This window comes from Medicago truncatula, chromosome 6 (genome assembly GCF_003473485.1).
Source record: "Medicago truncatula cultivar Jemalong A17 chromosome 6, MtrunA17r5.0-ANR, whole genome shotgun sequence".
NCBI lineage: Eukaryota > Viridiplantae > Streptophyta > Magnoliopsida > Fabales > Fabaceae > Medicago > Medicago truncatula.
Window position 1 is genome coordinate 15,470,111 of NC_053047.1, and position 26,702 is coordinate 15,496,812.

At 33.0% G+C, this 26,702-nt stretch overlaps 2 protein-coding genes across 2 annotated transcripts; one reads left to right on the top strand and one right to left on the bottom strand.

The window, feature by feature from the left end:
• Positions 1-14,370: 14,370 nt before the first annotated feature.
• On the top strand, positions 14,371-22,009 carry LOC25496263 (DEAD-box ATP-dependent RNA helicase 39). Its single transcript, XM_013596537.2, has 9 exons — positions 14,371-14,966; positions 16,540-16,635; positions 16,713-16,901; positions 16,983-17,123; positions 17,741-17,881; positions 19,059-19,201; positions 20,570-20,699; positions 20,780-20,828; positions 21,205-22,009. Exons 1-9 carry the CDS (start codon positions 14,460-14,462, stop codon positions 21,861-21,863), a joined length of 2,055 nt encoding a protein of 684 aa, XP_013451991.1. The 5' UTR covers positions 14,371-14,459; the 3' UTR covers positions 21,864-22,009.
• An 88-nt stretch (positions 22,010-22,097) lies between these two features.
• On the bottom strand, positions 22,098-22,878 carry LOC25496262 (uncharacterized). The gene has a single exon (XM_013596536.3). It carries the CDS (start codon positions 22,791-22,793, stop codon positions 22,434-22,436), a length of 360 nt encoding a protein of 119 aa, XP_013451990.1. The 5' UTR covers positions 22,794-22,878; the 3' UTR covers positions 22,098-22,433.
• Between the last annotated feature and the right edge of the window lie 3,824 nt (positions 22,879-26,702).

Genomic DNA, 26,702 nt, shown 5'->3' on the forward strand with positions numbered 1-26,702 from the left:
TAATCGGATATTTCAATTATCCGCTATTCAATGGATATAGATGCAGAGTTGATGGTATTGTACCTTCGCATATCTATACTTGTTATTGAACTAAATAAATTACATAATAATTACTCTTTCAACTTCAATAAAAAAAAAAAAAAAAAAACATAATACCTATACATAATTATTACGCGACGGTTCAATTCTCCTCTAAAACAAACCAATAATGTTACCCTTTAATTCGCTTTTAATTTCCTTTTATTGGGGTCGGAATGAGGATAATAGGAAAATTTCTTGGATTCATTGGGAGTTCACTTGTTTGGATAAGGAGGTTAGTTGTTTGGGGGTAAAGAGAATTAGGGATTTATTTTGTCGTTAGGTAAGTGGTGTTGGAGGTTGTTGGTGGATCGAGAGGGTTTTTGGTTTAGACTGTTAGCTGCTAGATTTGGTTTAGTCGGGGGGCGCCTTCAGGCTGGTGGTCGAGAGGTGTCCGTGTGGTTGCAGGAGATAGTTAGCATTTGTGATGGTGTTGGTACATTGGTGGGCAGTTGGTTTTCTGATAACGCACTCCTTGTTGTTGGTAATGGTACTAGTACTTTATTTTGGTTAGATAGGTGGTGTGGTCATATTCCTCTTCGGAGGTTTCGCGTCCTGTATAATCTATCTGAGAATAAGTTGTTCACTGTGGCGCAGATGTATGAATTGGGGTGGGGCGAGGGGTAGGGAGGCTTGGAAGTGGAGGAGATTATGGGCGTGGGAAGAAGACATGGTAGTGGAGTGTAGGGATCTTTTGCTAACTGTTGTCATTCAGGTCGATTTTGCTGATGTGTGGCAGTAGGTCTCTGATCCAGTTGTTGGGTATACAGTCAGTGGGGCTTACCACAGTCCCACTAAAAGGGCATCTACTTCTACTTCCATCCCCGCGACTCTTTTATGGAGGAATGATGTCCCCTTGAAGGTCTCGGTGTTTGCTTGGCGGCTTTTTTTGGAATAGATTGCCATCTAAGATTAATTTATTTCGAAGAGGGATTATTCATCTTGACTCTCAGCTTTGCGTTTCTGGTTGCGGTCTTCAGGAATCAGAGAAGCATTTATTTTTTACTTGTAGTCTCTTTGGTCAGATTTGGAAGCTTCTTAGGACATGGTTGGGTGTTCATTTAGCGGATCCATCTAACGTATTGGATCATTTTCATCAGTTTGGTACTTCTTCAGGTTATGCCAAATCAATGTGTTCTTTTATGCACTTGATTTAGTTTGGTAGCACTTTTGTGATTTCGAAGGAAAGAAATGATAGGTTGTTTCGCGGTACTCAGAATTCTCCTTTTCAACTTGTGGAGAAAATTAAACTTCTTTCTTTTTGGTGGTATAAAGCAAAATCTGGTGTTTTTTATTATAGTTTTTATAATTGGTGCCAAAACCCTTTTCTTTATTCGGGTATTGGCTAACATGTGCTTTTTATTGTGAACTTGTTATGTATCTTTTGGCTATTTTTTCCGCACATCTTGTGCTAGGAAGATAGTCTGCTGGTAATAATATATTTCATTTTAATTTCTTAAAAAAAAAAATGTTAACCTATATTTGTTAAATTTTTAATCAAGGAACTTTGTTTTTATTAAATGTGATTAACCTTTTTTTTAAAATGTTTATTTTTTAGATATGAAATGTATGGATATATTATGTTTTGAGAAAAGGGATAAAAATGAATGTGATTATCTTTTTTTCTTAAATATTCGATAATTATAAATTTTTTTAACAATATTCATTTTTTAAAATGGTATCGATGGATATTTGTTTATATCCATGGATACCTCAAAAGTATCCTCTTAACAAAGATCTGCATGGAATGAATTATTACGCCAATTTTGAGATTTAGTAGCGCTAATTTAATAACACTTTTAGAGAAAATGCTATCAAAAGATTGACTCTAATATTAATAATAGCATTTCCGTTACGCATGCTATTATAACGTGACACCTATATTAGCCCTTTTATACAAAGTGCTGTTATATGGTATTAAAAAAAATGATAAAATAAAGAGGAGTGTGATGATAGGAGTGTGATAGCGTTTTCTAGTGAACGCTAATATTGGTGTAAATGATTTGTTAGCGTTTTATGGGGAAGGGCTATCTTTGCACATACCAAATTAAAAATAAAAAAATAAAAAAAACCGCAAAATAATTTTGCGTTTGGCGCTGAAGTAATTTTTCATTCCCTCTCCTCTTTTCTGCACCCAAAACACAACTTCTACCAAAATCACTTCATCGAACCTAACCCTCTCAAACATCTACCCACAAATCCTTCAAATTTTAACTTCTCTAGTCCGAACCCTTCAAACCATATGCCATCATCTCAACTTCTCACTGAACCCTCTCATCTCCACCCAGAAATTCTTCTCAATAGAACCCTAACCCATCATCTCATACAAATTCATTCACTGCACCCTTTGACGAAACTGACGAACTAATAGAAGTCGTTTTCTGCACGCTTTTCCTTCTCACTCGTACCTGTAAGTCTTTCCCTTTCTCTTTAGTTATGCTTTTGAAATTTGATTAACATGCTGTTCGACTAATTTACTTTTGTGTCTGATTTTTGTAGATTTTGTTCGATAGGAAATTGGTGGGTTTGAAAGCTGCGGCCGACATTTTTATATGATCTTATCTATCAGGTACCTTTTTGGTGTTATCTATATATTCTTTTTGAGTGTAGAAACATGTGTCGGCATTTTATGGTGTAGACCCTTGAATCCTATTGGGTTTTTTTTTTCCATCAATTCCATTTCGGGTGTTGGGGGTTTTATTTGTATATTTGTGTAATTGAGTAATTTGGACAATTTCTTTATGTTATCTGCCATTAATTGTATATGTTATTTTCCCTTTAAATCAATTTTGAGTTTTGAACACATTCAAACAAATTAGTCTCTACATTAATTTTAGTTGTAATTTCCACATCGTTCTCTGTCGAAACCATTTGAATCTGCATTGGTGTGGGTGTTTCTATTTTTGTTTGATTCTGTAGGTGGCTTTTACGCGTCTGTGTCTATTTTAGAATTGCTAGTGTTTTAATGTCTCTGGGTGTGATGGGGTAGCAATTCCTATGAGGGACTCTCCTATTTTTTAAGCAGGTTTTTTCAACCCTGTGTTGGCTATCTGTGTTATCTTCAAGAATGTTGTTTTGGAGGTTGTTCACTATGCACTGGTGTTGTTATTTGGGGTGGTCTTGTATGGCTTTGTTTTGATCCACTTGATTAGAGTTTTTATTTTGTGTTGTTTATTATTACATAGTGATTCTACCGATTGTACTTTGTAACATTTTCGGGTTATTGTGCTCGGACTGTTGTTAATTTTATTTGCTGATAAAAAGAATATATATTTTGATGTAAACCAACACATTGAATTAGTAGCCTAACCGAGGCTACCACATTTGTGTCAGCTACACTGGGTTGCAAAGGCAAATTGTATGGTTGAGTAGCTTTTTCACACTTTTATTTATATTGAATTTTAATTAAATCTGTTACCAGAAACTTTGTGAAGCTTTTTGGCTAAGTACTAATGTGTGTTTGACTTCAGTCCGTCCATACTGAAACATATGTATTATCTATTAAGTTAACCTATATCTTCTCATTAAAAGAATTCAATTTGAACTTGCAATAAAAAAAAAAAAAAAAATCAATATGAACTTGCAGAAGAAGCTGATTTGTGATAGAGAAATTTGTATAGGCTATTAAACTTGAAACTAACGGAAAAGTATATAAAAGTGACAAATTATTACAATTCAGGATAGAACTCATAAGTGACATTAGTCTCTCTTTTTTACAAGTGACACATTATCACAATTCTTGATGGAACTCATAAATCAAAATATAGAAAAAGTGAAATGAAAATAATATTTATTAAGAAAGAATTGTTATGTCTAGTAGTACCTTAAGGCTTATATAGCCAATTAGGAGTTGTGTTATTACCAGCTTGTTGTGGGTGTTTTTGGCTGGTTTTTTGTTATCTTTAAGGTTTTTAGCTTTGGGTGTTTGAAGTTGTTCAGAGGTTTTTTTGTTGTTTTATGGTGTGGGCTGATTTGGGTATTGATTTAGATGGGATTCAATGGCTATCAAGTATGTCTATATATGGGACTTAGCATTGAAAATGGCTATCACATGGCTTCTTTTACTCAAAATAAAACTTACGTCATGTAGTACAAATTGAGGGAATTTAATCTTCATATCAATGTATATTTGCTCACTTTTTTTACTTGTTAATTTTCATATCCATGTATATTTAGTTTGGTCTATTTAAAACTTTCAAATATTTATATATTTCAGTTAAGAAGCTGAGTTCCATTCTTGTTCAGAAAAATGAAGCCGAGTTCCATTTATAATATTTTAATAATGGATTCAGCTGTACACTAAAGTTCAGAAGCTTGTGATTAAAATGAAGAGAAGGAAGTTCAGGTTTTCAAGCACATAGTACAATTGGTAAAACTCTACCCAATTTGTTTTCTTCTTTGATTTTTGTTGTTGTGTGTTTCATACTTTAATCTCTTACCAGGTTCATAATTGATTGCATGTTATCTGAGATTATTTCAATGTGACTTTTGATATTTTTTATAGTGAAATTGGAATTTTCTTACATGTTTAGTATGTAGTTGCATATATTTATTAAAGGTTACTATTTCATTCATTCATGTAAATTATGCAGGTTATTCAAACAAGGCATGTCATGGGCATCTTGGTGCCTTAAATTCTTCAATTTTGTAGGTTTCACCATTGAGTTCTCAGGTTCATTTACTCCATGATTACTAGCCTTGGAAATTTTGGCAATTATAGTTTAGTGTAAATTGTTGTATAACAGCCTAGGCGTAAGTATGGCTTTTAAATACTATTTACCATGATGCTTAGTCCCTTCACTTTCATTTGTTTCAGCCTTTTGTAATAATCATGTTTTGTTGTTTATCATTTTCAGGTTATAGAATTTGGTTTTAGTTTGATATAAATATTGACCAAATGAAGTATAATTATTGAAATGTGTTGTCATTTGAGGTGTATCTTCCACATCAATGTATATGCGTAATCTTGAAAAGGTAATACTCGTGACTTGTTATAAAGCTTATGATCTTACTATTCTATAAGTATCTTTAGTATTCTAAGTATTTGGTAGGAGTTTTAGTTAGATTTGAGGCTTGTAAAATTTTGGATTCATATGGAAGGTTCCTGGTATGAATTTTTGCAGCTTGTTTCAAGTAATTTGGACGAGAGCTATATATGTGTATGCATGTCTCAGAGATGTTGAAGAAACGGACAAGAGCATAGCATAAGGGAAATGAAGAGGAACAGAGATACATATCAAAGACCCAAAGACCTTTTTTTGTTTAAATTTGAAGAGCTTTTCTTGATAATATATACATTGTGTTAGGTTCTTTTACAATGAATACATTAAATGACTTGTTTTGTATATTTTTGAGTAATGAAATTCCTCTATGAAAATATAATTATTTTAAATGATCTTTAGAATTAATTATTTTTAAAAAAAAAAAAAAAAAAAAAAGCTTACAATAGCACTTTTATAAAAAGGGCTATTGACCACATGGTAAAAATAAATGACTAAAGATATCACTTATATGAAAAGTGCTATTAATACAGGGTCTTTAATAGCATTTTAAAAGTGCTATTATAGGTGGTATATCCTACAATAGCAGGGGCTTTAATAGCACTTTTGAGTGCTATTAAAGACTAAAAAAAGTGCTATTAATTACCTTTTTTGGCGTATACATATCATACCTGTCCAACAAAACGAACAAGAATTTCAAACTATTTATGTCCATAGATATCCACTTACATGCTTAGTCTCAAGCGATTGTCGAAAAAAATTAGACCATGTCCCAAGACTTTAGACCAATTATAAAAAAAATATTAAAATATCAATGTCAAGTGGGAACCAAATATCATTTACCTTCTATGCATTATGATAGTGTTACCTTACTGCATATAAATGGTATAGCCATTAACTCAAATATCTTAGTAGTCGACACTGAGGTAAAACACATTGCAGCCAACCAAATAGATCACAATGTCAATTAAATGGTATAGGGTCCGTATGTTACAAATTAAAATAACAATGATTTTGACATTGAATAATTTAGAGATGATTTTTATAAAAAAAAAAAAAAAAATCAGAATCTATTTTGCGTTTGTTTATCAAATTAATAATCACTTTTTTAAAAAAATAAAAATTGTATGTTTGGATACAACTATATAAAATGGAATTTTTTTATACAAAGTCAGTTCAATCTTAACAACGTCTAATTGATAACTAAAAATATATTTTCTCAAAAGGTACACTTAACAACTTCTCATTCGAAGTTGTTTTTAGATTATTTTAAAATATTGATTTTTTTTTTTAAAAAAAAAACTTATAAAAAAATGGATGCAATACTCTTATAAGTGATTATTATCATTATTTTCTAAAAATGGTTATTTTTTACTTTAAAAAACTGTAACAAATGGGCTCTTAAACTGGCGATTAATAAGATTGGCTATATTGTTTGTATTATTGAAAAATATAAGAATTTATATTATATTTGTTACAGTGACATTGTTTGTTGCAATTTAAATTATACTCATAAATAAATTTTCTTTTAAATGTGATATATTGATCCCTCAAAAAAATATGATATATTATTTTATTTTTTTTTAACAGCCAACACAACCTTCTCAAGAAGAGAAAGATCAGGCAAAGCACACGAAAAAGGCAAGCCTTGATACTGCAATACCGTTGGGAAAACAAAAACAAGCTAAAACACCAAAACAACATCGACATCAAGAAGAAAAAAGAGTTCTACAGAACCTGCACACACTACCTAGCCAAAAAACACCAAAAAACAAGTTGCCCCTACATACCTGCCTCAACCTCGAAGGTAAAAGCGAGGGTTCCAACACCTCTTGTAATAAATATAATATAAATTATTGTCAATAAACGTGTCAAACTGTCATCATTAATTTTTTTACAACTTTATCATTAATTAGTCGCCAATAAACGTGTCAAAACGTACACTAATGTACTCGTCTTGATGCTAGTACCAATAGAAATTGCAGATAGATGAACACCAACATGCTATTCTGCTTGTCATCATCAAAATATTTTAACTTAAGTTGACTTTTCTTAACTGAATATTTCTCTTTTTTCTGAATAAGAGGATTACATAATATTGTTTTTCTAAATACATCTAGTATTAATCTAAAATACTAATATAAAGGGTACGTTTGGCAAAGTCATGAAACGAGCTTATAATGGATATCTTGTAGCGAATAAGCTCGTATGTCTGAAAAGCACTGTTTGGTAAAAATCATTTCATCACGAGCTTATAACTTATTTCACAAGCTTATTGTAACAGCTCGATTTTCGCTAAAATTATTTTAATTATTTATTATGTGTGTTTATATGTGCTTGTGTGTGATTGATTGCCTCTGTGTGTATTTTATTCGGGATTAGTGGATTTTTGGCCTAGAAGGGTATTTTAGTCATTATTAGAGCCATGGGTATTTTGGTCATTTGGTGAGTGAAGGTAAATTAGTCATTTTTATTAAGAAGGTTATTTTTTTGCGTTTTAATGAGAATGGTTATTTTTACTATGTTACTAGTGAGTTGGGGTAATTATTTAGAGATGGTAATTATTCGGTGTTTTGACAGTTTAAGTGAGTGATAAGTGCTCAAAAGTGATCTAATTCACGTGTTAGTTTAGGCATTTTGGTGATTTGTTTTACATGTTATTAATGGAAAAGCTTCAATTATGTGCTTTAATGTCATTTATGCTTTGTATGCCTTACTCAACCCTTTTTGTGCAGGAAAATACAAACAAGGATCAAGAAAGAAGCTCATGAACCAAAATCTACACACTTAAGCAACCTCAGCTCGCTTAAGCGTGCAAGTTCCATTAACCAAAGCCCTTCCAGGCTTCCAGCACGCTTAAGCGTAGTCCTTCATCTGCAGTAGATAAGGCACAAAAGCAGCTTCTCAATGGCTAATAGAAGATTTTCCAGCCGCACGCTTAAGCGTCTTCCGCTCGCTCAAGCGTGCGTTGACAGCTTCAGCCATATAAATAGCTTTTCTCTCATTTTTGGGGGATCTTCTTCATTCTTTTTGATATTTTTACGATTTTTAGAGAGAGAGAGGCCATTTCTAGAGAGAGAAACATGAAGCAAGAGTGTTCGAAATGGATTATTTCCAAGATTTGTTGAGACATCATGAATCTTGTCACGAATCTTCATCTTTTCTTCCATTTTTGCAAGGCTACTATGAAAGTAAGTAGCTAAATCTATCCTTTGGGGTTAGAGATACTTGATCAAGTTAATATGTACTCTTTTTGATACTTAAATATATGATTCTAGCAATATTTTATTTGATGTTGATTTTATTCTTGTGTTTAATGTTATATCTTTGATTTGAAATGATGTTGAAAGATGCTTTTAAATCTAGGGTTAGAATAATAATCTAGCAAAACTTTAATTCTAGACATGGAATTTAGGTTTTGATAATTAACCTTGAATATTGGAACTCAAAGCTTTTGTATCGTTTAATAGTTTGGGAAATCGGCAATACGTCGATGCAATCGACTATTGGATTGTTTAATAGGTTGGGAAATCGACATTTCACGACATCATTTGGACACGAATGATGTTGTTGAGCAATATGTGATAATATCAAGTAAAGTTTGAATCCATTTAGATAATCATAAGAGTGCATTATTTAATGCTTAGTCAACGCCTCTAACCCCAGGCGTTTATTGCCCGATCTCGTCTCAATTTTATTGTTATATTCCAATTTAGATTAGTTTTTAATCAATCAATCATTTGAACTATAAGTTTAGAACGATAACGATTGTTGTTGTTGATAAGTTGTTTTGATGATTTTTGATTAATTGAGTGTAAATCATGAATTAATGAGTGATTCTTGTTGAAACATGTTTGAATTCACTTTATAAATGTTTATATATGTTTGTCTGTTGATGGGGTTTGAATTTGTGTGGTTGTTTGTGAAGTTTGAATGAAAATTGAGAAAATTGTGGGTGTTGGTTAAAAATGAACACATTGATGATTTTGATGAGAATTGATGTTATGATTCCATGATAGTTGTTGTTTTGATTGCCTTTTGATGTATGTAAATTAATGCACAAGTTTTGGGGACGAATTTGGGTCAAAGGGGATCAAAATCGAGGTTTTTGGATGAAAATTGAATGGGTTCTTGAGAGAAAACCTAAAATATGGGTTCCCCGTGCTGGTGAACTTGCTGTAGCGAGTTATTACTTGCTGTTGCGAGTTGTTAAGTACAACAACCCATGATTTTGATGTTTTGGGTACTTCGGGGCCGATCCAAACTTTCCTAAATGATTCTTTTGATGTATTTAACTGTTGTAAAACTTTCTAAACCTTTGGAAACATCAAATGAATTAGATTAAACTTGGTTTTGTGAATCAAACCAAACTTTTTGAAAAAATGTTCAAGAACGCATGATTTTCAGAAAGTCACTTTTTCTCAAAGGAAAAGGGTAGGGTTGGGACTGTTTACTGTAACCATGATTTATAAAAAATGTTTTGGATGGTATTTATGAGCTTTAACATGGTTTTGCTTTGAAAAATGGAATTCTTTTGAAAATTGACAAAATGAGACGAACTTTATGAAATTTTGGAATTGATTGGAAATGACCTATAATGCATATGTGTGTGTGCTATTGTGATCATATGTGAGTAGTGTATATGCTTGGTTGGGGTGTTTGATCATGTTTACCTTGTTTTGTGGAATTACTTAGAAAATGTAGAAAGTGGTGAAAATTGACGAACTTTGTTAAAATGTGATTTCATGATCGGATAACTTGCAATTGGTTTTACTTTTATGATAATATGATAGCATAAAATTGAGTCAATGAAGATTGGATGTTAAAAATGATGAATGGGATAATGTGGTTAATTGTCCGTCTTTTATGTAAAATGTCATTGTTAAAAGGTGATGTTTCCTTGAAGTGATAGTTGTTAATGATTATTGGTGATTTTAATTTAATGAATTGATGATGACTCTTGTTGAATTATGACTTGTGAATTATGAAGTGAAGGTGTTATTTTTGGTGATGACTAATTGACGAATGTTTGGTGATAAATATAATTATGTTTTGATGTTTGATTATGATGATGGTGATGATGATTTGTTATGTATGGATTGTAATTACCTGACGATGCAAATGATGTGTTAATGGTGAGAATCTCGAAGATGAGATATATATAAGGCAAGGTTTAGGTGACATATATGATTGGTGTGAATTAGATGATTTGTATGTATTAGGATAATATGTACTTTAAGTAAAATGAACAAAGTGGCATGTAGGATTATAATTCCTAAATTATGAGATTGGCGTAGTTTGATTATTAGGATAAATAATGAATGAGGTTAGAAATTTTTATATTAATTGGTGTTGTTAGGTGATAAGCTTGTGATGATAATGTCGATTAAGAATGAAAATGTTGATATGATATGATATGGGAAAGATAATATCCATGTGGAATTAGTATTCTAGGAATGTTAAGTATGTATATGTGCTATGCATGAATCCTTGAATGCTTGTGTTTGATTATACTTTAATTATGAGATGTGAACTAACCTCAGTGGTCGTTTGGTTGACTGTGTGCCTTATTCATATGAATGGGTAGACTGTGTGCAAGAGTAGGTTTGGTTTGCTTTGATGAGTTGCTTGAGGATAGCTTGGAGCTACCTCATCTACTACTTTTGGCATCTTAGTCTTTAGGGTTCTGATTAGGTGTCGGTCTTTGGTGTTTACCTTTATTATGACTATTGAGGATTTTTGAGACTATGTATTGATAATGATATGTGTAGTACGTTGCCATGGCTACTTGGAGAATTGTTTTATTATTGATGAACTGTCGAGATAATTATTCTGTTGCGATGTTTTGAAAAATTAATTATGCATGTTTTGAACTTATAGAAGAAGTAGCATTTAAATCCTTTGTATTATTTGCGTAATTTATCACTTTAAGGGTTTAGGGTGTTACACTTATAGCTTATTTTTCAGACGCTATTTCAACTCATCCTGGGAAAAAAAAAGAAGATAATAATACAAAAAGATCAACAATGGGTCATATTAACAACTCAGCTTAGGAAAAAGCGTCTTTACGTGGTTACGCTTCTATAAATATCCTTTTAACCCTAATCATTTTTCTCCATAGTGTGAAACCCTAATCTACTGGCTCAATTCTTATTCTCACTACTTCAGAAACTTCATCGTCCTTCATCAAATTTCTACTGTGGCTTCCTACACCCTTGTGTTGATGCTTGTTGCTACACTATATTGATGAGTTCAACCCTTTGCTTAATCTCCATCCAAATACCCCGTTGCGACTCCATCTTCTGTGATGTCTCTCCTTCCGCTAACTCATCGACGATATCTTCTCCCGTTCCTGTTATGAATGCTCCATCTCCTTCACTGTTTGCCATTAACTCTCCGACATCCTCTCCTCATGCTTCCTTTGGTTCTCCCGCTGTCGCTCCTGCTGTTACTCCATCATCAGTCTCTACTCCACCATCTCAAGCACCATCGCCTACGATTTCTCTCTCAACCGGCGCTAACTCACCGGTGATATCTTCTCCCATACCTGTAAAGAGTAGTCCTTCTCCTTCATCATCCACCATCAACTCTCCACGCATTCCCCGCTACCGCTCCTGCTATTACTCAATCGTCGATCTCTTGAGATTTCGGAGAAATTAAACATAAAACTATTATTATTATTATAAAGTAATTAACAACAAGAATATTAGTATCATTTAATACAAATCTAAATGCAATAGAGTAGAGAATAAATAAACTTATCGAATCGAATTTGACTAAGACATACAAAAACATTGAACTTAAGAGTATTTCACAAATATGAGTCAGTTATTCGATGCAGTTGTTATTATTAAATTTAAAATACAATGCTCAAGAAACATAACTCAATTTACAATGTCTATATTTTTATTAAGTTTTTTTTTTTAAAATATATTTTTAATAAGTTGAACATATTAACATAACTCAAGTGATTCTTGTCACTTCATCTGTAAATGATATTACTAACTAAGTTGTCCACAAATCAGAATATTGCAATTGTATTTGGGAGTTTCAAGTTTTTATTATCACTTCATTTATAAAGTAATTAATTGATTTTATTTTTAATTTTGAAAACTATACAAAAATTTGATTTTTTTGTGTGGTAGCAAATCCATACCTTGTATATTTTATGCATTGTTCATATCAACTGAGTTAAACTCACGACACAGAAATATTTAATTATTAGGCTTAAATATGATTTTCGTCCCTGTAAAAAAAAACTTTGAAAAACATCCCTATAATTTTTTTTTTGTTTGAAAAAGGTATTTGTCCCCTCTTTTTTGCTAACATGGTATGGCGTGGCAGTTGCTGACTGTGCAACTTTTGCCACGTGGCAGTCCATGTCATTAAAAATTATGATTTAAATTCTGAAATTTATTTTTTAAAATTAAAAAAACTGAAAAAAAAATCATAAAAAATTCCAATATTTTTTTAAATATGAAGAAAAAAATTGGAAATTACTTTTTTTTTTACATGTGGAAATAAATGATTAAAAATTAAAATTAAAAATTATATAATCTCAAAATTTATAACTTTTGAAAATATAATTTTCAGTATTTTCGAAAGAAAAAAAAGTAATATATAATATTCAAATTAAAAAAAGAATTATTTTTCGAAAATTTAATTTTCACCTTTTTTTTTCAAAAATTTTACTTCTAACAATTTTTTAATGTTTTTTAAATATTTTAAGATTTTTTTAATTAAAAAAAAGAATTTTTAGAATTTTGAATTTTTTTTAAATTATGTGGCATGCCACGTCAGCGCCACATGGCAAAAACAATGCCAAATCAGATCAGAAATGGGACAGGGACCTTTTTCAAATTTTCTTTTATTTACAGGGATGTTTTTCAAAATTATTTTTTAGAGGGACGAAAATCATATTTAAGCCTAATTATTATATAATTATAGGAAGCCCCTAATATGGACCCTTAAAACAAGGGTCCACCGGTGCACCTGTGCTAATTACCTGCTACAACCGGTTACTTTTCAATTAATAGATCATTATTATTTTTATTATTATTATTATTATTACAAAACAGCTGTGTAATTACTGAGTACAAATCTTTATCTTGTTCTTTATCTTGTTCGTTCCATTGTAACTGATGCATCAACAACAAAAACAACAATGTCAATTCATTTAAAGAACAATGATTAATGGTGTGGAGAATAGTCTAAAGAGCCTTAATACCATTTAATGGACCTTCTAATGAACATAAGAGCATATCAGCGCTTAAGCTTATAAGAATTAACCATAGAATAAACCATGGAAGATCAATATACTCTGTCAAGTTCAAGGCTGAAGATCTTTGATTTTACATCTTTTTTGGTTTTAGTCTTGTTAATTAAAAAAAAAGAAGCTCTAGTGGTGTTTCTTCTACCCCCAACTGTGTTGATCCGCGGTCTGATCTTGAGTCCAGCGAAGATTTTGGTTGAATCAGATAGAGAAATAATCATCGAAGATTTTTTGCATATATAAATCTGTTGAAATTGAATTTGGTTTCTCTACCCTCATTTTGTTGATTATGCATATTTGCTATGCAAGCTGAGAAACCTTTACCTTTTCTTACTATTATCACTAGAAATAGTTTTAGGCCAAATTAAAAAAGAAAAACAAAACGTTTCAACCTAATTAATCTGAGGCCACTCTAAGAAAATTAAAATTAACCAAATTGAAGATATAGAATTTCTGTGTAGATCTATTGAGGCTGGACTCGGTGGATATACCCTCATTGAATGCATCCTGCATATTTTCTATGAAAGCTGAAAGTACACCTTTTATTTGAGAAATTAGTAACTAAAGTGATGGTAACCGGTTGGAGCAGGTCAATTGCATAGGTCCATCCATGATCCTTTATTTTTGGGGTCCATACTATGGACTCCCTAAAGAGATAGATATAAATAAACATAGGGTTAAGAGTACTTTTCATCCCTGTAATATATGTCATTTCCGGTTTTCGCCCCTATAAAATTTTCGATTTGATTTGCACCTTCGTAAAATTTTTATTTTTCGGAAAACACTCCTAATAGGCCATTTTCATAATTTTTTTTCAAGAAATTTTGGTTTTTGAATGGCCTATTAAGGGAGTTTTCAAGGAAATAAAAATTTTACGAGGGTGCAAATCAAACAAAAAAATTTTATAGGGACGAAAACCAGAAATGACATATATTACGGGGTAAAAAACACTGTTAACTCATAAATTTATTTATATCATACTATATCTTCAAAAAATAAAAAAATAAAATAAAATGTTTTCTTCTTCATCACATTGTCACATTCACTATCTTCTTCTTCTAACCCCAAAACCCCAAACAAAACCAAACCTTTTCACAAAACCTTCATCAATGGCGATTGCAACCAGAAAAACCCTCTTCACTCTCTCTTCCTCCATTACCTTCCCATCCCGTTTCTCTCTCTTCAAACTCTCCCAAAACCCATCACCCCTCTTCCCAAAACGCTTCACACCATTCTCTTCTCTCACCACCACACCACAATCCTCACCATCATTGCTATCTGACCCTGATCAAGAGAAACACTCATTTCTCCTTGAGAAGTTGAGGATAAGACACTTGAAAGGTGGAAGTAGGAATGATGAAAGGGTGGTGAGGAAGGTTGAGGGGGTGAAGAAGAAGAAAGAGGGGGTTGATGAGGAGGATGGTGGTGGTGTTGGGAGTTTTGAAGGGTTGGGATTAGGGGATGAGGTTATGGGGGCTGTTAGAGAAATGGGTATTGAAGTTCCTACTGAGATTCAGTGTATTGGTGTTCCGGCTGTTTTGGATGGGAAGAGTGTTGTGTTAGGGTCTCATACTGGGTCTGGAAAGACTCTTGCTTACTTGCTTCCACTTGTTCAGGTAATCATAATGGATTGGTTTTGGAAACGTTTAGGGTTGTGTGTAGGACGGGTGTTTTAAATTGAAGGTTTGTCTGGTGTCTGATGCAGGACACTGACACGATATTGAGACATGTGCTTACATTTAATTGTTTATATTTTTCTAAATTATTGCCGGTGTCTACGCGTCAGTGTGGTGTGTTTAGTGTCTGTTCGGTTTTGAAAATATTTAGGGCTTATGTCTAGGACAGACACCATGTATGGAAGGCATATCCGGTGTATATGTGTCATTAGTGTGGTGTTTCTGTTGTTCGTGTTTGTGTAGGTGCTTCATAGATTTCTATTGTTTGTGAGGGCGTGTCTGGTGTCTGATGTAGGACACTGACACGATATTGACATGTGCGGTTATATTCAATCACTTACATTTTTTACTTCTAAATTATTAGCAGTGTCTGTGTTATTGTGGTTTGTCTATTGTCGTGCTTTATAGCAGATTGAATGTAACGACACATGTATTGTTGTATGATGTTTGTGTATGTGTTGGTGCTTCATAGCACCGACAACTTGTATTTGAGGCACAATATTGATAAATGTGGTTGCATTTAATCACTTACTTTTTTTTTTTTTGAATTATTACTGGTGTCTATGTGTTAGTGTGATGTATATGGTGTCTGTGTTAGTGTAGATGCTTCATAGCTTTCTAACAACCTTTTCAATTCTAATTTTTATTTTGTATGTGGGTGGGTGGAATGGCATTTTGTCATGGATTTTAATTTGTCATTGTGATAGAGAGAAGAGTAGACAAAAACTAACTTAGAATGCATTTTCAGTTTTCTTTTTCTAAAACTAGCTTAGAAGAGTGCAATTTCAGAAATCTTTAGGAATTGTTTGGCACGACCCATTGGATTGAAGGCGTGTCTGGTGTCAGATGTTCGACACTGATGCTAGACAAGGACATGATATTGACATATGCTGTTACACTCAATCACTTGCTCTATTTGACAACATGAACAATATCGGTTTGTCCAATTCTGTTACGTTATACTGGTGTAGCGCTGCTATTTAACAAACACTGGTTTCAAGGAAGAAACTTGCATTTTCTGTGTATGTCTTAGAGTTTGTGTTGGGTCTAACTAAACTCTCCATTGCTTTTACTATTGAGTCCATCTCGCCATCCAAATAAAGTGGATTCTCAACACCGTGGTTTTTTTCACTCGATTGATTCGCTTTTTTCTTATTTTACGTATTTGAATGAAAGTAATCAAATTGAGGTAGCTTTTGGCATATGGACTGCAGAGTATGGAACAAGTTGTTTGGTTTGTTATAATCTCTTTGGTTCCACTCTTTTTGTAGAATTGAAATGTACCACTTTTTTTAGCTTTTATGTCATGCACGGATCAATTTTTAAAACAAAACAAACATGAAATTGAATGCATATGGTTTTGTTCTATTGTAACTTGTTTGACAAATGTTGTCAATTACTTGATGTGTGGGATGTTTTACAGATTGATCGAACTTGTTTTATTTTTTATTTTTTTCCAGTAAATGTATAGGCATGTATTGGGGACTATTGAGACACTGCTTTGTTTCTGTAGTTGCTAAGACGGGATGAGCAAATGAATGGACTAGTGTTGAAGCCCAAGCGTCCCCGAGCTGTTGTGCTATGCCCTACGAGGGAGTTGTCTGAGCAGGTATATATGTGTGCATGTTTTAGAGATTGCTTCAGTTGTGTTAAATTGCACAAATTGATGTAAAACGGGGTTTATAGGTTTTTCGAGTTGCAAAAGCGATAAGTCATCATGCACGATTCAGGTGTACCATGGTAAGTGGTGGTGGCCGTCTTAGGCCTCAAGAAGAGTCACTTAGTAACCCCATTGATATGGTAGTTGGTACCCCTGGCAGGATTCTTCAACATATCGAGGAAGGAAATATGGTATACGGTGACATCCAATATGTGGTAAGTGTTCTTAAATTGATAATTTGAATGTTGACAATGAGCTACTAACTACACTTGCTGACAATAGTCTTTGTTTTGCAGGTATTAGATGAGGCAGACACAATGTTTGATCGGGGCTTTGGTCCTGATATCAAAAAATTCCTGGCCCCATTAAAACATCGCGCTTCAAAACCTGACAGCCTAGGTTTCCAGACTGTTTTGGTAACTGCTACCATGACAAAGGTATGCTGATTTGTTCTAAAATTTTGTTGGTCACATACATGCAAAGTAAATATTACTAACTTAGAAGATTATTCGTAAAATGATCATAGTAGTTTATTTTGATTCGATATGGACTTTCTCAATCCTTTTATCCCTTGTTATGTATAAAACAAACGGGTCTACTTTTCAGAAAAAAAACAATCGGTTCTAGTATTATTGCCCTTCACATGCTTATTTTCAAATATTTTAAATATTTTGCTTATATTTTGATTTGCAAAACATAAGCTTTATGTTTTAAATATTTTAGCTCTGTTAATTCAGATATGTAGTGGAATAGTCAGATTTCATAAACTGTCATTTCTTCATTTGAACTAGTTTTAATTATCGTAAGCACCTCTGTTTTCTACACCGATAATATTCTAAAAAATACCTGATGTGAGAAGCGTCTTGAGTAGAACATTTTACCAAATTAAACCGTCTATGGCTCTAGTGTAACCTGGTAATTAAATGCATAGTGCAGTGCTCTTTGCTCTTCTGAACAATAACACAATCTCTATTATACATAAGTCTAGTGAAAAAAATTTAGGTTAATATTTGATACCGAAGTTGCAAAGGGTTGACTTCTTTTAATCTCTCAGGCTGTGCAAAATCTGGTTGATGAGGAGTTTCAAGGCATTGTACATCTGCGCACATCCTCGTTACATAAAAAGATTTCTAATGCTCGTCATGATTTTATAAAACTTTCTGGTACTGAGAACAAGCTGGATTCATTACTTCAGGTATATGTAATTTTATGATCTGCATTATACATATTAACTAATGATTGTTTTTTGAGTGGTTGAGTTGAGATGCGATGTAATGAAACCCTAAATCTGTAAGGTTTATGATAGAAACCATCACCAAAATACATTTAATTGTAGACACTGACTTTTATTGATGGCAGAAGCATTTACAACAAACACAATTACACCACACGTTATAGTTAATGTAGAATTCACACATAAACTACGAAAAGAGATAGTATACATAAATATTATCCAAGAAATTCGAGAGTCTTGGTCTTTCCCTCCATGAATTCGAGAGCTTGGTCTCTCCGTCCCAAAACCATTCAAAAACTATTTCATACTCAATTTCACCGATGAATGACATAATAACTGCCCATAACTGCCATAATAAGTCTAACAGCTTGCTGATGCACTATTTCACCGATGAATTTTGGTATATAGCGAATTGAATTGTTTTTTTGTGGAACTCATGGTGAGTGGTTTGTATGGCCAATTCTTCGATACTTTAGAGCATCACCAAAACCAATGCAAGGAAATGAATTACGAACAATGCTTTATGTTCTTGAGTTACTTTTAGTGGGCCCCAAGTTTCCATGTGTTATTTAAGAACATTCACCTATTTTTATTACTCCAATGCAAAAATCGTAGTTGTGTTCTGAATTTACTTCAAGGGGTCCCACAACTCACCACTTTTCAGTGTAAGAACATGTACTCATGGAAACTCTACTTACATATTATTGCCATGCCACTCGACATCAATGCTAGAAAAATCAAAAGTTTATTTTAGCCGTTCTTAAAATTTTAGAACATTGACTTGGAGATGCTTTTATGTTTTCAACTGGTGCATTATTACATTTTTAGTTCCCACTTCCCACCAAGATTTTCCTTTGGAAAGGGTCTCCAAACTATGACGCCAGGTTATTTGATAAGCAAAATGCAAAACATCCCTTTTATTCCATGCCAGTAACATGCACTTTATTGCACTTTTTCTATTATTCTGCGCATACTCAAATTCAAATACTCAACATTTTTGTCAGTTGTCTGTTATATAATGAAAACTAGGGTGTTTTTTTTCCATATATGCTATTCACTATCAGATTACTAGTTGGATTGTATGTTGTTTTGATTCACCTTGGTTTATATTATGTAATATGTGATCATGTGATTGCAGGTATTAGAGCCAAGTCTTGCAAAGGGTAACAGGGTAATGGTTTTCTGCAACACATTGAATTCTAGTCGTGCTGTGGATCACTTTCTTGAAGAAAATCAGATATCTACCGTTAATTACCATGGGGAGGTACCGGCAGCGCAAAGGTAATATTTTAAGTTTGTTTGGATACTTCTCACATCAAATACTGTACTGAACTTGTGATGTAGTTGTAGTTATAGTCTGTGTGCTTAGATGAGTTGTTAAGCCTCCAGGAAATAGCACTGTCAATTGTTGAAATTTTAGGGATTGGATGGAAAAGGAATAATTTCGAGTGAAAAGTGAATGATATGTTTTTACTATCGATACTCAATAATTGTGTTACAACTCACTGATTTTCTTATGCCACTAAATCTATGGCTATGAAGAAATTCAGGTATCAATGAGTCCTACGGTGCGAGCCTATCCGGCTCACCGCTGGATTTGTAAAACACATGCTTACATTTTCATGGATCAAAAGGACACTGCTTAAGTGGGTTCAACTTGTGGTGCCAACCCATGTTAGCTGTTTTGGCTCACTTTGACACTTATGGAAAAAACAACAATGCTCCCTGCTTTGGGAGCATCACAAGCAGCCACAAACTTAATCCAGTGTTGTAAAATATCAGCTATTGGATAAAGAAAATTTAACAAACCACTATTGTTTCGCGATACACGATTTAGTAAAAAGTGTTGTCAAATAGCGGCTATTGTTAGCGGATCAAATTGTCTGTCACTGGCTCAGAATGAGTTTGTCATCTGGAATACAACTCGCCCACATTGTAGAATTTTTTATGAAGTCTCATCTTAGGTGGTTTAGACATGTGTGGGGAATACCTGTGGAAACATTATCGGAGTTTATTCTAGTAGTTAGACGTAGATAGACCAAGGAATACTATAGATCAAACTATTATGATAAAATTCAGAGTTAAGTGCCCGATCTTTGAACTCAATTCATAACAGAGCATTATGGTGTTGTTTAATCCTTGATTCATGCATGTCCTGACATTGCCTCTGATGCTAATTCACATGAGTGAACACTTGTTCTTAAAAAGTGTTGTGAAAATGTTTTGTTCACATGCATATGTATATAATTAATAATTAATAATAGCTCATGTCTTATAGAATTAATGAACATAGAAAATGGAGGAAGATTGGCACATTGTCGTCTATCGTGGATTGTGGAAAATAGTGTTTTGTTCAAATTCTGCTATGCTGAAGTTCTATAGCATTAGCACCACTATAGCCTCTATTTGACAACACTTTGTACAAACTAACGTATCATAGAACAATCGTGATTTGTTCAATTTCCGCTACGCAACATCTGCTATTTGATAACACTGGATGGGCAGAATACATATGAGTTTGCTTTGACAACGTTTAAGCACATGGTGCCATTTGAGTGCTAGTGCTTTGATTGACATTCTCTCATCAGATCAGATGCTTCACTTCCTGTTATTCCCACTTACCTGTATTACTTTTTCATTTAACCGCAGGGTTGAAAACCTCAACAAATTCAAGAGTAACAACGATGATTGCCCCACCTTGGTTTGCACAGATTTGGCTGCTAGGGGTCTGGACTTGGATGTTGATCATGTTATCATGTTTGACTTCCCTTTGAATTCAGTGAGCTCCCCCTCCCTTCATACTACCTTCTTTTTTCAATATTAATAGGTTACTTACTTTACTTTCCCATTCAATTTTAGATTGACTACCTCCATCGCACAGGTAGAACTGCCCGTATGGGTGCAAAAGGTAACAAATTCTTATGTATTCATATCTTTAACCAAATATAGAAAAAATTTCTCTTCTATTTTTTATTTTAATTTGTAATAAATGGTATCAACAAGCCAGTAAACAATGCTCTTGCATATTTACTTTGCAACCAGACTTTTACTCACATTATAGTGACCACAATTTTGTTTTTAAATTAGAAGATAACACGGGTTATGTACAACATTGTACCTGCATGGATTGTGCAAGTTTTCTTTAACAAGCAAAAAAATCCATGCTGCTTCGTGTCTTTTGTCATATTTTAGCTTACAATTGTATTTCCGTCATTTCAATTGTGGCTGTACAACTTTGCTGTTGATGTATTGGGAAGAATAAAAACACACGTTTTCTGTTTCAGGGAAAATAACAAGTCTGGTTACTAAAAAGGACTATAGCTTGGCAACCAAAATAGAGGAGGCAATAAAAAAGAATGAGAATTTGGAGGCTATCACAAAAGAAAGTGTCCGAATGGATGTAACCAGAAACCAAATCACTGAGCAGAGAAGAAAGAACAAAAATGTGGTTAAACCTTCAAAAGTTAGAGACATCTCTGATTCTCGCACCAGTTCTAAGAATACCAGATTAGGTACTAAGGACAAATCCGATTCTCGCGGCAGATCTGAGAATACCAGGTCAGGTTCTAGGGACAAATCCAATACTCGCGGCAGATCTGAGAATACCAGGTCAGGTTCTAGGGACAAATCCGATTCTCGCGGAAGATCTGAGAATACCAGGTCAGGTACTAGGGACAAATCTGATTCTCGCAGCAGAACAGAGAATGCAAGGTCAGGTACGAAATCGGGTAAACAATCAACGCCATCAAAGTTTACGAAAAAAGGATTTACCGTTTCAAAATCTGTAAAATCTTCCAGTACAAGTAGCTTCAAGAAAGCTTCTTCAGATGATAAGCGAACGGGTAAAAGAACCACTGCCTCCAAATCTACAGGTTCTAAACTTAGTGTTGTCGGATTTAGGGGGAAGAATGCATCATCCTCAGATAAGAGACAAACATTTTAGTGAAGTAGATTGGAATCATGTTATACCACAGTAGTAAGTAAAGGGCTCTTTGTTTTGTATTAGATTGGTTCTTTTTGACAGACAGATTCAATTTTATCTATATAGCAAGAATAGTGTGATAATTCATGATTTTTTTTCCTTCTTCAGATATGAATAATCCAAGTTAATTTTTTATTTTATTTTTTTATTTATGAAAAATAAAAAACAGGGTAAGGCTGCGTACAATACACCGATTGCTGAGACTCCTTTCCAGACCTGTGTATGCAAGAGCTTTAGTACACCGAGCTGTCCTATGAAAAAGATACTTTCAAACTAAAGATTCATGATGCTTTAATTTCCACAATGAAAGGACATTAAATTATATTATGAACATGTTTGGATAAACAACTTAATTAAGTGCTTATAACATAAACACTTATCATATAAGTGTTTATATGAAAGCTACTACTATCAGAAGATAAAATAAAGTCAAACTGTTATCACACATAGGCCTTGTATTTCACCGCTCGTGGAACTCTAATTTTGATCTAGTTCTTCAAGTGAAGAAACTTGTTGTGGTTCCTCGCATCCTTATTTCCATGTTAGTAATGGAAGAGAAGTTCTAGCAGGGTTTACAACATTGCCATCAGAATCATAGATTATGACACCAGAGAAATCAGGGAGTTGACACTTCCCACCCATAAGTATATTCTTCTGCCAAATCGAATCCTCTTCCCGTTGTTGTTCACAACCATTCATCGTCACAACGTCATTGTTCAGCTCTATAACAGGCTCCTCCGCAAACGCATTGCAAGCGAGCCAATGACGCCATTTGCGTGAATGAGAAGCACACATGAGCAACGCAACAACACACATCATAAGGCTCATACCAGCAAAACCAATATTTGAAGTGCTTAGTGAAGGGTTGATCACTAAAAGTGGTCTAGCCATTAGGGATAGTGATTGATACCTAAAAATGGGATATGATACAAAACATGAAATGGGTTTATGACTATTTATAGTTTGATGATTTGTAGTTAACTAGAAAGTGTAGTTGGTCTTTTTAAGGATTTGTTAGCATTTGGTTAATTTTATGGTTTAGGATTAAACATGTGGTTTTGGTATTCATTGACTTTGTGTAAGGTCTAGTGTAGTGGGATTAGGTTGGATATTTAACATTCTTAGGAACAAGAGTGGGTGATAATAAAGGATGCCTAATATAGACACGTATTGAAAATGTCTTTAAGGTGAATCATGAAATGTGATGGCTATAGTAGGTTGCTTAATTTTTTAAGGGTTAACACATTTTGATATTTTCTTGACCAATTTTTAATTTTTTTTTTTAATCTTTTATATCTATTTATTATTAATCTCTAATTTTTTCGCATGCATTCAATCAAAGCTGCCCCATAGATGATTTCGTGCCTAATCTGCCACACGCATCAATCAAATTTGCCGCATAGATGATTTTGAAGATATTTTAGAACCTAACCTATATTGATTGATACATGTGCACTAAAAATTACATTGTGGATTTAATTAAATAAACAAAATTTTGTTTCCGTGAGCATAACTCAGCTGTCAGATACATGCATTGTTATATGCAGGGGTTGATGTTCGAACCCTAGACATCTCACTTATTTATCTTGAAAAAGGTGAATTCTCACACACAACTACTGGATTTTAGGTTTGGATTTAAGTGAAGATATCAAACTTAACAATATCGGTGTTGTCAATTAAATTAAGTATAGAAACATAATATTGATAATATTAACACCAGTGGTGGCAGAGCTAGAAAAAATTGTTTGGGTGGGCCACAGAAATAAACCATAATATATACACAAAATTTATGTTATAATAAACATTAAACAAAAGATTGTCCATAAAAAAATAAATTGTATACCTTAAAAATACAAGATAATTATCTATACATTTCGATTGACTTGAAATTGTGATAAAAATCATACTGAGATGGAGAAGAGGGTGGACCACGAGGTAATTTTAGTTAAAAATCAAAAATATTTTAATAATTTAACATATAAAAATAATTTTATTTTTTTGTGGGGTGGGTTGTGGCCCATCTTGGCCCTAAAAGGTCTCCGCCACTAATTAACACAATATTTATTTCGAAGAGGGATTATTCATCTTGACTCTCAACTTTATATCACTAGTGGCTGTTTTTAAGAATTAGAGAACCATTTATTTTTGACCTGCAACCTCTTTGGTCAGATTTGGCAGCTTCTTAGGATTTGGCTTTGTCTTCATTCAGCGGATCCATCTAACACATTAGATCATTTTCATCAGTTTAGAACTTCTTTTATGCACTTGATTTGGACCATAAAATTAATCTAATCCATTCAACTTATTTTCAAAATCCAAAGGATCAATTCAAACGTTAATATAAATCCAATAAATGAAATATAATAAAAATAAAAAATTCCCTAAAAAAATTTGGAATTTTAAAAATGGATTTTTAGTGGGTTATTAATGGATTAATGGATTTTTTGATCCAGCCATTACAATCCAAATCCATCCATCTTGCCATCACGAGAGAAAATCCATCTATTTATTCTTACTCAATGAGACAGGGTGAAAAAATATATGCGTCTTTGCCAGGATTAATACTCTATTTTCAAATTAGACGAGCTTCAGAGACGAATATAGATACTTTACAATAAATCGATGAGGAAAATAGGGATGACAAAAACCGCCCCCGATTGGTCATGCAGCCATGCCTACAATGCTGAGCTTCAAGACTTTTCTAACTCATACTAAGATTGAATAACAAGTAATTATCCAACTTCGTCCTTGAATTTTTAAAAATCAGCCAAATTCGTCCTCAAATTTTGCGAAATGTCTAATTCATCCCTGAATTTCACAGACGTCCATCAAAATGGTCCCTCCGTTCAAAAGCTCCGTTACTGATGATGATGTATCCTGTTGCATGATGTGTTGTCCTGTACACGTGTCAACAAGGAAGCCACGTGTACAAGGACCAATTTGATGGAAATGGTAAAACTTGCGGTTTCTACTTTTCAGTTGTCATTTTTTATGTGTTTTCAATTATACCCCTATATATATGGATCGATTTGATACTTATTGTGATAATTTAAGGACTGATTTGATGGATAGTGTTATAATTTAAGGCCTGATTTGATTGATTTAAGACCAACTGTTATGGTTGTTTTTGCCCAAACGCCCACCACCCATCATTTCTGAACGCCAAAGCTTGAACAATTTTTGGGGATTTTTGGATTTCGAATTAAATCAAAAAAAAAAAATTAGGTTTTTAAGTTTTTAGAAATGGGGATGAACTTTGTCATCAATTAATGGAAGAAATTTTGGGGATTTTGAACTCTATGTGACAAATTATAAAATTAGGGTTCCAAATTTATATATTTCGGAAAGAAAGACGTTGAGAAGAAAGACGTTGGGGAAAAAGAGATGTTGGGGAATTTTCAATTTTCTGTAAATCAATCAATTTGGTCCTTGATAATTTCATCATTTTCAGCCAAATTTGTCTCTGCTTGCGTGACATCTGACATGGTAAGCTTGTAAGAGGTTAATAGTACATGTCACCTCTGTTAACAGGCCAACTTAATGGAGGGACTGATTTGATTGATATTTTGTAAATTCGGGAATGAATTAGACATTTTGCAAAATTTGAGGATAAATTTGGCTGATTTTAAAAAATTCAAGGAAGTTGGGTAATTACTCATTAAATAACTATGTGTAGGTAAAGTTTTTTTGTGGTAGTAAAGTTACCATAACTTTAAGTGAGGTGCCATTTAATTTGGGAAAGCAAACTTCTTTCCCATCATGGGAAAGTAAATCTCAACCATTAGATTCAAGAGGAACATTGATTTTATCATAGTCTTTCTACATTATATTTTTTCCCCTTTATCTTCTACATTATATTATTTCTCTTCTTTCATTATGTCATCACCCTGTTAAATCTGCAGGTAGTAAAAAACATCTGGTAGGTTGAAACTGGAGACCATGAATATTATTGAAGAGTAGAGGAGGCACTAAGCAATAAACATAAATGTGTTAGTGATATGTATTTAACCTAGTATTTAATTCTCCTTCAAAAAAAAAGGCTAAATTGCATTTTTATCCCTTAACTATTTAGGTAGTATCACTTTGGTCCCTTAGTTAAAATTTGATTTATTTTGGTCCCTTAAATTCTTTCCGTTACACATTTTGGTCTTTTCCGTTAATTTTAATTCAAAAACGTTAGATTTTCTTCATTTTCTTCTGGAATTTTTCTCGAATTCTTGTTATTGAAGATTGATGGAGATGATATGAAGATGAAAAAGAGGATAAGAAGATGAAGAAAACCTAACGTTTTTGAATTAAAACTAACGGAAAAGACCAAAATGTATAACAAAGAGAAGTTAAAGGACCAAAATAAATCGAATTTTAATTAAAGGACCAAAGCGATACTAGCTAAATAATTAAGGGATCAAAAATGCAATTTAGCCAAAAAAAACTTAGTAATTCTAAAGAATTAGGAAGAAAAAAACATATTTCGTGATTAAAACTAGTATCTAATTCTAAAGAATTAGCAAGGAAAAAACATATTTCGTGATTAAAACATGGAAGGAAAACAAACTTATTTGTGTTGGTTGATGATTGTAAGGTTGAAGATAAAGGGAAAAAAATATAATGCAGAAAGATTATGATAAAATCAATGTTCCTCTTGAATTTAATGGTTGAGATTTACTTTCTCATGAGAAAGAAATTTTCTTTATCAAATTAAATGGCACCCTTTGGTGAATCTAACTCCTAGAAAGTTTTTATCCAAATATGTATCTATTGATGAAGAAACATGAGTGTCTTAAATATATGAAAGTAATA

Excerpts from the sequence above, each read along its gene's own strand:
- LOC25496263 (XM_013596537.2), top strand. The coding sequence starts at position 14,460 with ATGGCGATTGCAACCAGAAAAACCCTCTTCACTCTCTCTTCCTCCATT. Across the intron at positions 16,902-16,982 it reads ACGGTGACATCCAATATGTG|GTATTAGATGAGGCAGACAC; the intron begins GTAAGTGTTCTT and ends TTTGTTTTGCAG. Across the intron at positions 20,700-20,779 it reads TTGACTTCCCTTTGAATTCA|ATTGACTACCTCCATCGCAC; the intron begins GTGAGCTCCCCC and ends ATTCAATTTTAG.
- LOC25496262 (XM_013596536.3), bottom strand. The coding sequence starts at position 22,793 with ATGGCTAGACCACTTTTAGTGATCAACCCTTCACTAAGCACTTCAAAT.